This window comes from Clarias gariepinus, chromosome 28 (genome assembly GCF_024256425.1).
Source record: "Clarias gariepinus isolate MV-2021 ecotype Netherlands chromosome 28, CGAR_prim_01v2, whole genome shotgun sequence".
Lineage (NCBI taxonomy): Eukaryota > Metazoa > Chordata > Actinopteri > Siluriformes > Clariidae > Clarias > Clarias gariepinus.
Window position 1 is genome coordinate 16,589,765 of NC_071127.1, and position 12,303 is coordinate 16,602,067.

General features: G+C 39.1%; 1 protein-coding gene across 2 annotated transcripts; it reads left to right on the forward strand.

The window, feature by feature from the left end:
• Nucleotides 1-1,545: 1,545 nt before the first annotated feature.
• ccdc106b (coiled-coil domain containing 106b) lies at nt 1,546-8,178 on the forward strand. Of its 2 annotated transcripts, none has more exons than XM_053490388.1 (7): nt 1,546-1,791; nt 2,127-2,204; nt 3,571-3,669; nt 5,343-5,573; nt 5,710-5,871; nt 5,954-6,160; nt 6,980-8,178. In XM_053490388.1, exons 2-7 carry the CDS (start codon nt 2,168-2,170, stop codon nt 7,294-7,296), a joined length of 1,053 nt encoding a protein of 350 aa, XP_053346363.1. In that variant the 5' UTR covers nt 1,546-1,791; nt 2,127-2,167; the 3' UTR covers nt 7,297-8,178. The 2 variants fall into 2 exon arrangements, with proteins under 2 accessions (XP_053346363.1, XP_053346364.1); XM_053490389.1 differs by having other exon boundaries at nt 5,343-5,534.
• The last annotated feature ends 4,125 nt before the right edge of the window (nt 8,179-12,303 follow it).

Genomic DNA, 12,303 nt, shown 5'->3' on the forward strand with positions numbered 1-12,303 from the left:
GAACGGGCAGACTCCACGGAGACGGTGCAGAAACCTCAAACCTGGAATCCGAGGCAACATACGGCTGACACGTGTATAAGGTTAGTTTAAATGAGACAGTGTTCAACCAGGGCATTGCAAGCTTTTTGCTGGACATTGGTGGCTCAGTGGTAGGTCTCTCGTCTGCAGAAGGCCTGGGTTCAATTCCTACCTGATGCCCAAACCTCAGCCACTGGATGCAGTGCCAGCCCCCAATTCTGATTTTTTTTTAAAATAGGAAGCACCATTCATGTGTTGAGTCGCTTCTCAGTCAACAACACAGCCATGACTAAAGAATGGTACAAAAACATCCTCCGAGAGCAACTTCTCCCAACCACCTAGGAACGGCTTGGTAACGAACAATGCCTTTTCATGCTTTCCAGCATGACGAAGCACCTCGCAAAAGTGATAACTAAGTGACTCAGGTAACAAAACATCAAAATTGTGGGTCCATGGCCAGGAAACGCGCTAGGAGACAAACAAAAACATTAAACTACAAGCACTGATTATGCAAGAATGGGCTGCCATCAGTCAGGATGTGTCTTGGAAGTTGATTGACAGCATGCCAGGGCGAATGAAGGGTCAACACTGCAAATACTGACTCTTTGCATTAATTTAATGTAATCGGCAATAAATGCTTGTAATTATACAAATGCAGACTTTGTGAAAATATAATAATATTTGTCTCCTTCTCAAAACTTTTTGCTCACGGCGGTAACACAAACAGATACTGTAATCTAACAGCAGAGACAAGAAGCACTTGGAACACAACTACTCTACACAACACTTTCTCCAAAACACTTGTCAGTTTTTCACTCTAAAATAGTGACAGAGCATTATAACTGGTTATTATCATTATAATAAGAATAATAAGAATAATGATGTAATGAACAGGAGTAAGACCCAGTTTGCTGTTACAACGAATATTAGTCAACTAATACTAATACAAGTTAGTTGTTATTCTTTTTAAAATATAAAGATATATAAATACATACCTATTTACGACAATTTGCCAAGAAAAAAAGTTTATTCTTAGACGTTTTTGTTTTGTTTTTATTTTCCGCAGGTGTGTCGTGAGAAAGAGACGTTAAACCTGCGTGGGTGCGTCGAACTTTTACGTCACTTCCGGTTTTACCTTTCCTTATGGTCTCACCTGGATTCCAGGTACATAACGACAGTTTGAAAACAAGTCTTTCTACACGGGTTTCAAGTTTAGACTAAACTTTACGGATGTAAAGGCGGAAAAAAGCGTCAATTATATACATATATATATATATATATATATATATATATATATATATATAATTGACATAAATACACACAAAGTGTTAAAAAGTAGTATATAATTTTTTTATTTCTTTTCTCACAACATATATATATATATCAGGAAAAATATACATAATGTGGTTTATGAACAGATTAAAAATAATATTTAATTCAGAAAGGTCTTTTTAGACGTCGGATATGAAATCCTTGTTGCCTGGTTACGAAGACAAGTCGTTACTGCGCATGACCGGAAGTCGCTTCAGGACTCCAGGGCGGTCCGTTTTTTTTTTTTTTCTTTGATTGTTGACTTTATTAGAGAAGTTAAATAGTGGTATAATTCACGAAATTCTTTAAAACAAAACAAAAACACACAACCAAAGATTAAAAACAAATTAAATGTCACAGAGTGTCTGTAATTCGCGCGCGGCATCAAACAAACAACAACAACAACATCCCGGATTTATTCACCGGCGCTTAGCGTTTATACTTGCAAACAAGTTGAACAAAGTGAGTAAAACAGTGCAAATTGCGTTTATTTTGACATAATTCTAAATTACAAAATAATGTAAGTCGAGTACAACATGTTAAATGTGTAGCGTCTGGCTAAATTGATGCTGTGATGATTAATGTGAGCACGTGCGGTCTTGCAGCTTGTTTAATTGACTTAGCGGTTAGCTAACTAGCTTTAAGTTACTGAACATCTCAGATATATACGTTGTATATTTCACTGTATATTAAAACTATTTGTTGGTCCCTGGATGATAAATATGCAGTTGCTATGGTTTCAGCTCATTTTTGTTATATACTGCTCACAGAGTGTTTGTTTGTTTGTTTGTTTGTAGTTGTTTGTGAGCTTCCAGAGGATCCATGTCGGACCGCAATAATGACTGAATCACAAAGAAGTGCACGGAACTCAGCAGGTAACACGTACTGTCAGGAGATAAGGGCACTAACGTCACTTCCGGTTGTAAATATTTAGATATTTCACACAATTAGTGGTCACACTTACTTGAGTGGGTCTTACCCACCCAAACTGATGTCAGAATGTTTTAAGCATGGCTGCACTTGTCTACTAGAGTAGGTGGGAATCAGCAGAGGGGCCGCACACAATACGGCCTCACGATATCACGATCACGCCAATGCCGGTTCGATTTGTATTGCGATTTTGTAAGCATCACAATGTTATAAACACTCCGATTCTTTATTACTTTATTTTTCTCCTGACTTTGGTACGGTTCTAATCAAACTTGGCAAATAAAATTAAGAGGGTTTAGAGGAATTGAAACGTTTGCATTTGAGCTGTTAAAATGTTGATCTGTCAAGGGGTCGGCACAGCGGACCGTCCGACCTTCAGAAAAACTTAACACATGGTTTTACGTCGGATGCCCTTCCAGATGCAACCCCTCCCAGTCTATTCGTGCTTGGGTCCGGCACTGGCATCCAGTGGCTGGGGTTTGCATGGGAATTGATAAAACAGAAATTCTGTTTGGCCTGCCACCGGTGTAGCGGGTGTGTAATGTGTATATATATATATATATATATATATATATATATATAAAAAAACCAAACAATAAATGTATATTTTATAAATATATATATATATATATATATATATATATATATATATATTTATAAAATATACATTTATTGTTTGGTTTTTTTTGGAGTCAGTGTGGTGACACATGAATCGTCACACAGAAGAATCACGATACATCACTCAATTGATTAATTTTTTTTTGTTCCCCTCCCCATCTCTAAGTTGCAGTCAATAAAATTTTCTTCAAGTTGAGGTCAGAATTTCATGTCTGTGTTAGAATTTCCATAGCGTTCCAATAATGTAAAATTTCAGTAACTACATGGACAAATCGAACTTTGATGGCTGTGAACATTTTTTTGTATTTGTATGGAATATAAACAACAATCTTTAAGCAGTTTTTAGTGAATGTTCATTTGCATGTTGTTGGGCTGTAAATGAATGTAAAAGGACTCTGGCTGCTCTGTATTACCGGGCTCTCAGTTCAGGTATTTTACACGCCCTTACCTCTAACCACTGCGAAAATGTTTGCTTTAACGACTCGTGTTTTATCTCACTTGCTTTAAACTTGATTTTACGATGTCCACATACTTTTGACTATATAATCTATAACTGTGCTCTTGATTACTACTTAAGTAACATATTTTAATTAAAGTTAGTAGAAACACAGGATGTAATAAATAAGCAAAGCTTGCTGCTTTATTTGGTTTAATTTTGCTTTGTTGTTTTTCTCGGGTCTACTCTCTTGCCAGATCTGAAAAACGAGGACGGCTATGAAATCTCTATCCCATTCGAAGACAACAGCACAGACCAGTCTGCGTTCTACAACCAGAACGACCACATGTTTGACGGTAAAGTGTTTTCTTAGTAGCGTGAAAGATCCGCCTGAAACGTGGTTATCGATGAGGGGTGCTCAAGTCAAACTGGGACTTGTGATAATATTTATGGTGAACGAAGGGCTGAAAGCCACATCTCGTATTTGTGATACCACCACCATGCTTCAGCAATCAGCTCAAAGAGTTCTGTTTGCGACCTTGAAGTTTTATTCCTCGTTTTAGTCCATTGGTTTGATTGAATTTGTAAAGAAGATATAAACTATATATAGGTGGCAAAGTGCAAAAAATTTATTTAAAAAATTTATTTATTTATTTATTTATTAATGATTAATAAATAAATAAATAAATAAGTCAGTAGCTTAACAGAGAACATTGTACAGAACATTAATAAAGATTAGTGCGCCCTTAACGTTTTGGCTTCTGTTCTGTGTCTTGATTGCAGTAAATAAATAAGTCACAGGTGTTATGAGACGCAAGCTGTTCATTTTAAGAGATCATGCTTGAGCTATGATGTATAAAACTTTTCTAAATTTTCCCCATCCTTATTAAAGTTGAAAAAAAAAAAACATAGGGTTTGAAACAAGCAAGGAAATCTTATTCTATGTATACATTTAGAATTTTTTTTAAACCAGCACATGATGGTGTTACTTGATTCTGATCCTGGAATTTGATCCAGCTTGGTTTGGTGGTGTTGTTGTTTTTTTTAAAGCGTCTCTGTTGATTGAGACGGGATTACCTCTAGAGCATGTAGTAAAAAAAGAAAGAAAGATGGACAAAACCCACTGGGACACACAAGTTTGATAAATGGTTTTTGAAGCTCAAATGTGGGGGAGCCCTGGATATCACCATCTGTCAGGAGCTGACTCCATCTAAAGCTTCTTTATGTTTCAGGGGACCAAACAGGTAAAGGTCAGAGCCCTCCAATAGCAGTCGTCTGAAGTTCAGGCTTCAGCTCTCACTGTAACGATAGCTGTTGGTTGTTGAACCTTTTTCCTAATAATGTTGTTTTAGCACCACGTACACCCTCAGACGGCAAAAAACAAACAAAAAAATCACTGAACAATGAACTGACGTAACACGTTCACACCTGCACGGCAGTGACCGGGAAGACGGTAGACTTGAACGAAAAAAGCGCCGATAGGACGGTGCAGCCAACAGGAGTTTCAGTATAACCAAAGTGTGGATAATTTTTAAGTCTTACAATTTTATTTGATGAGTTACATAAAATTTGGATGGGAATGGGAAACCGTTTTTTTTTTTTTTTGGTTTTGTTTTAGTTGTTTTTGTAAAGTTGAACATTTTAACTTGGCTCTATGTGGATTGACTCACTTTTGGAGCCCCTAGTGGAAATTCAAGAAACTGCACGTTTCGCCACTTTTGCATTTGCTTCATTTCTCAGAACTGCAGGATGTCCCTTGCTGCAGAGCTGATATTTCTGTCCTGAACGCTGATTTTTAAGGAATACAATATGTGCGTTTTTGACTTGTGAATAGAAGATCCCAAACTACTAGGTGCTATTCAAGGGAAAAAAAACAACAGATAAACGCAAAGTCTTTGTGCTGCATGTCTTTTAAAGACGCTTAATCTTTAATTATGTTTAACGAATAATAATAATTTTCCATAGATTTTAAAAATAATGCCCCCCCCCCCGCCCCTCTATTTCTTTTTCCCCACTTCGCTTTAAACAGAAAATCCATCAGGACAGACGGCTCCCTGCAACCCGTACCTGCTGATTTCCAACCTTCGTGCCCAGCTGCAGATCTCTCTGGAAAAGAACTCATGGCTGCAGAAGCGCATAGAGGACCTCGAGGAGGAACGAGACTTCCTGCGCTGCCAGCTCGACCGGTTCATCTTCACCACCAAGAGTCAGGAGAAGAACGGTGAGGGTTGGAGAAAGGTGGGGAGAGACGACCAGGACAGTAAGTGTGTGTGTGTGCGTGCCTGTGTGGGATAGGCTTACAAGTATATTCAAGATTTAAATGACGTGACGCAATATTTGTAAAAACTTAATATTTGTGATAAGGTTTCTTTATAGTGGATTAATTTATTTATTAGCTCCAGAACTTCAGCCGGAGGTTTCCCAACAACAACAACCCGTGTCCCAGAAGACTGTCCATCGCAGGCCTTTAACTCCATCTCCGACACCCATGATGACTCGCTCTGGACAGACGCGCAGCCAGACCCTAAAGAGAAAAAAGAAAAAGAACAGCGTCCAAGGTTAGTTAATCACTTGGTGATTAGGTTAGTTAATCAAAAGGCTGTTTTTTATTTAAAATGTATATATATATATTTTTTTTAGATGAAGAGGAGGAGGACGTTGTAGAGGAAGAGGAGTACATAGAGGAGGACGGCTACCTCGAAGAGGAGGAGATTGTGTCGAACGATGACGACTCCGACAGCAAGAGCTGCAGAAAAAGCAGGTCGAAAAGCAGGTCGAACGGCGGACCGACACGCGTAAAAAGGACGAGAGTGTTCCGCATAGCGCGTGGGATGGAGAGACAGAGAGGTGAGAAAGGAAGATTGTTACACGGAGGTAGTATATGATACAATTTACCTTTTTTTTTTAGGTAAATCCCACCTTATGTGTTATGATTAGTAACAAGAATTTAGTCTTGTAGATTCTCGGATTGGCCAGATGCTCTCTTACCCGTGAAATGCGAGCCAATTCTTACCCCTCCCCTAGCCAAAGATTAAAACAAGTCCCGAAACTGTCAGTCAAATGATATACAGTACAAATAATCCAGAAGTGTTAATAACGCATGCGGCTTAAGTCATGATGAGCGATACTTGTATAAACTACGACTACTAATAAATTGTATAAAACACACACTGCAGATACTAAAATTTATAATATGTTCAGTGTGCAAGTAAATGTATAAAATGTCCAAACTTGGTGGTGGAGGTGCAGGAGAAAGGAGTCAGCCTCAGAAGTTTCACGAGAGACAAAATGTCTGTCCTGTAAAGCTGTCTTGATTTCAGAAAATCCTCAACAAGACAGAGTTCACAGTCCAATACAGTGAAAAACAGCTCTGAGACAAAATGGTTTCGCGATTTAAAGGCACAAAGACGCCACTGTTAGATTCCACTGTGAGATTCAGTTCTTTAGGCGCGATTATGGTCAAATATGTATAAGACTCACGTGTCGGACAAATCCGACTTACGACCGTGCTAGTTCATAAGTGGGTCCCCCACTTACGAACTAGCACGGTCGTAAGTCAGATTGACAAATTGACATTTTAAGTTAACAGGGAACTATTTACATTTTTTTACAAAAGAGACTATACAATGATAGTAATGTATTTTGTTTTTTCTTCTTCTTCTCCAGTCAAAGACCCTGCCGGAGTGCTTTTCCGCTACAAGAAGATTCTCGTGACCTACCAGAAGCTGAAGAGCATGTCCAGAGCGTTCCAGGTTCACGGGGTGGACCGGAACACCGTAGCCTCCACCACTCCCATCGCCGAGTTGCTCCTTGTCGCTCCAGAGAAAGTGGAAGATGTTGGTGAGTTCGATTCCTCCAAGGAGAAGCTCTTGGACTACGCGCGGCGCTGCTACAAGGCCCTCGACGAGACCGCTCACGCCAAGGTGCAAGCGTTGAAGAAGAACAACCTTCTCCTGCCGATCTCCTACAGATTCAGGAACTAGCGCAGCACAAACTGTCTCGCATGAAAACATGCTGCAGGGTGTAACGGAAGAACTTGTGAGAACTGTGCTGTTTTTTTTTTTTTGTTGTTTGTTTGTTTTTTTTTCTACCTCAGCTGTTGGTTATTATTACGTTCCAGTAGTGTTGCTGGTGTTGGGAATCGTGGTTAAGATTCATGAGGTCACTCCTTTTGTTGGTTTGTTGTTGGAGTCAGAGTCGGGGCAACCAAAGTGTTGGACGAGGCGGAAATATTTGAGGCAAGTGAAAAGAAAGAAGGGGGATGGAACGGCTGAGAGCGACATTTCATATATTACCTTGTAAAGAAAATCACTGTATTTAAAGACTGTATATGTATATTTTTGTACTTATCTTTTTTTGGTAGGTGGGGTGAACAACTAACGTCCTCACTTCCTCGCGAATGTAACACTTATTCCTCTGTTCATTAACACCTTTAATGTAGCTTCTTTAATCATGTAAACTCTCTCCTGATTTATGGTTATGATAAAAGAGATTAAAGTGTATTCTTGTTCTAAGTTTGGGGGAACAAAAAAAAATGACCAGAGTTCATTACCCTGATATTTATTTTAAGAAACTTCATCACTTTAGTCATGTGTAGTTCATATAAATATATATAAAAATCAATAGACTGTTTTCACTTTCAGATGGTGAGAAGGATTTTTTTTTCCTCTATATGACTTCATATAACTGTACACTTTCCTGTAAACACCTGAGTACGATTACCTAGAGCTCAGTCCAAAGATACTTTCTGTAGTGATTTATAGTCGTCGTTATACTCAGGGATGTAGCCTGCTAACTCACCACAGTCCTCACCTGTCTGCCTTATTATAATATTGAGGTCTAAATACACTGTGTAATAAATCCCAGGTCTGTGATGTCGTCATTAATTGCTATCGTCACGGTTCTGTGGTGCATTTCTTTTTTTTCTTTTTTTTGAGGCGTCTAATTTCTGTCTGTCTGTTTCTCTGGAGGAGAATAAAACTTGTATGTTCATTTAAGGTACTAATTTACTTCTCAGGAAATAATATATAACATCATTTTTGGTATTGGGTTCCAATTTTTTTATGATGTAGCCTAAATGAGGAAAAAGAAAAGCAAAGATAGATAGGATGCCTAACCAATCAAAAGTTACACACACTTATATTTTTGCAAATGCGTTCGTTTAGCTTTGAGTGCAGTGCAGATTCGATTATATGGTGTCCGCTTTGAGTGCTCCAAGAAGCACTCTTTCCTGGAATATGTCTGTGCCATCAGGGGAGATTACTCCTGAGATACTCCTGAGATTATTCAGTACATTCAGGTCGTCAGCTGACTTCATTTTATTGCCCCCTGAGCAGCTGAAACAACCCCAGATCGTAACACTGCCTCCCGAGGCTTGTGCAGTGGACACTACAGTATATGCATGATGGGTGCATCGCTTTACCCTGACACGCCCATCTCTCTGAAATAGGATCAATCTGGACTCAGCAGATCACATGACCTTTCTCCATCACTCCAAAGTCCAATCTTTATGCTTTTTAGCATATTTTTCTACTTTTACTATTAAACATGGCTCTGTCTTCCCCTTTTTTATGACGCAACATTTATGATTTAGGCTATTCTCCCCGGTTGTGATAATGTTTTGGACGGTTCCTAACCCAATCTGCTTAACTATTTTTTTTTTGCTTGACAATAAATTGATCCTTTTGGAAGCAGGACGGGTGCATCGAGCGCTAAAATGATAAGACTTCAAATTGTAATCAGGATTTCGTTAAATTCTTTGGAATGTGGGAGGAAACCCATCAAGAAACTCCATGAACAGACCCCAAGGCGAGACACGAACACTAAAGGAACCTGAAGGTGCGAGTCGACAGGGCTAACCACTAAGCCACCGTGCCACACGTTAATCGTCTATGGAATATTAATATTAATGAATGTATTCATTATTATTAATATTATTGATCTTGTTTCATACTGCTTATTCTGTATACAGGGTCGCGGGGGACCTGGAGCCTATCCTAGGAGACTTCGGGCATGAGGAGGGACAGGCTCCCAATCCATCACAGGGCACACACATACTGTATACACACGCTCATTCACACACTACGGACAATTTGGGAACGCCAGTTAGCCTAATCTGCATATCTTTGGACTGTGGAAGGAAACCGGAGTCCCCAGAGAAATCGTTTTGTCAACGATTAGTGATTGTTAGGCCTCTTGATGATAGAATGAGTCTGGGGATGCAGGAGAGAAGGCGATCTCACTAATCCTCATGTCTACTGAGGTCAGCTTTTCACACGACTGGTCAGAGGACTCGACTAAACGTTTCGTCATATACATGTGTGTAAAGTTATGGGGGCTGCGTACATGTGTGGACCAAATCAGACAAAGATGTTGAGAATTTTGGGAAAACCATCTGTCTGATTCTTTAGAAAAGTAATAGCACCCCATTCCCCGGCTCCACATTTCCTCTTAGCCCCTATTATCACCACTAATAATAAGAAGAAGAAGAGGAAGAAGAATGCACACAATACAGTAAATAACCAAATGTGAGTAAGATCATAAACTTCATAATGTTATTTTTAAAAAAGGATTCGACTGCAGCCTAAAATCATGATTCGTGAAAAATCATGATTTAAATATGGCTAGCGCGTCAATATTTTAGTGAGACGTTTCCTGGGACAGAATTTGACTAAAAGGCAGCACAAATACAAAGATCAGCCAGAACACTGTGACAGGGTCGAGGCAACTCCAAAAGTGGTGCTGTGATGGATAAAAGCTTGATGTATTACATTCAGGACTTAAGATGGACTGGAGTTTTCAACTAGTACATATTATAATGATCTCTAGTCACGTGACTAGGCATGTCTTCCAGAAACTGTTGAAAATTAGATTTTTTTGTCCATTTATTCATTCATAAGGAGCCCCTCTGGTGACATTGGGGGGAAACATATTCTGTAAGATACTTTGTCATGACTTACAGCGCCTTGCAAAAGTATTCGTACCCCTTGTCTGGACCTTGTCTTGAACTTTTCCAACTTTTTGTCACGTTACAACCACAAACGTAAATGTGTTTTCAACAAAAAGTGGCACATCATAGTGAAGTGGATGGAAAATGATAAATGGTTTTTAACATTTGGTGTGCATTTGTGTAACTGAAATCCAATGGAACCATCTGCCTTTAAAAGTCACCTCATTAGTAAATAGAGTGTGTAATTTAATCTAAGTATAAATACAGCCGTTCCATGAAGCCCTCAAAGGTTTGTTAGAAGTTAGCAGGGTTAGATTATAAAAAATATCCCAAGTGTTTTGAACATCTCACCGAGCGCTCATCAGTCCATCACCCGAAAATGGAAAGAGTACAGCAACAACCTCAAACTCACCCAGCCATGGTCATCCACCTAAACTGAGAGCATTAATCAGAGAAGCAGCCCAGAGGTCCATGGTGACTCTGGAAGGGCTGCAGAGATCCACAGCTTAGATGGGACAATCTGTTCACAGGACAACTATTAGTCGTGCACTCCACAAACCTGGCTTTCGTGGAACAGTAAAAGCAAGAAGAAAGCCATAAGAGGTCCCATTGGGGGAAAACGTGGAAGAAGGCGCTCTGGTCAGATGAGACCAACTACCAGCTGAAAAAAAAAATTCATCAATGCTTACAGTTTCCTGGGAAACATTATCGGGAAAAATGTTCCACAATCGACAGCGCTCGTTACAGTGAGACGCTTATTGAAGAGCTGAAGCCTGAATTTAGGATTAAGCGCTGAGGACTGATATCCAGGTGTGTCGTGATCTCGCATGACGATGCACGTCCGCACACTTTTCACAAAATTTTGTTTGGTGTGATTATATGGTAGTGCTTTCAACTAGATTGGTGGCTAATTATTAGGAAATCGTACAAATTCAATTCAATTAAAAAACTTTATTTATCCCTATGGGGCAATTCATGGCATGCAGAGTAGTTAAAAAAAAACATCAGTCCAAATACCAAGTAAAATACAACGGTTGGAATGATAATAAATGGAATAAGTCTGTTAGTGTCTTAGGCGTCTCACAGTGCGGACATGGCGATTTTTCGCCCTAGCCACATCAGCAGTCCTCATGCCTCCCTGCAGCATGCCTAATGCACGTTCACGCAGATGAGCAGGGACCCTGGGCATCTTTCTTTGGGTGTTTTTCACAGTCGGTAGACAAGTCTCTTTAGTGTCCTGCGTTTTTAGAACTGTGACCTTAAATGCCTACTTTCTGTAAGCTGTTAAGGTCTTAATGACCATTCCACAGGTGCATGTTAATTAATCGATTATGGTTAATTGAACATGCATGGAAAACATTGTTTAAACCCTTTACAATGAAGATCTGTAAAGTTATTTGGATTTTTACAACATTATCGTTCAAATACACAGTCCTGAAAAAGGGACTTTTTTTTGCTCAGTATATTAATAAGTCAAACTTAAAGTAAGTTGCGCAGTGTGTAAACACCGGTATGTTGCAGAAGCATTGGAGTTATTGTCTCAGAGTCCAGATCATTATATTAATGTTCTTCACAGACTGTGACTGTCATTATGAGAGTCCATGAGTCTATTTCAAGGTGTGTGGGTTGGTGGTAAAAGAGGTGTATAATGTGGATTATAGTGTGGAGAATGTTGGTTACTGAGTTGATGGGAGTTGAAAAGCCCTGGGGACAAAGGTTGTTCTCCTCCTCTGAGGACATTTACCTAAAAAGTTACCTAGTTCACCATAAGATTTTGAATCTACTGTCATTTCATCTTATTACAATCAATGGAAAAAAGAGGATATAGAAAAGGTTATGTTTAACTTGTCTTGTTTTACGCTAAATTGAACTTCTTTCATTAATACACTCCCCGTTCGGTAATCTGAGACTGAATCACAGATAAGAAATCGAAAAAAGTAGATCGGATAAAGAAGAAGTTTTGATTGAAACCGATGCCAGCATGTTAAAAATCACTTAAACTTATTTTGTTTACATTGAGCAAGTAGCTTGTTAGTAGCTT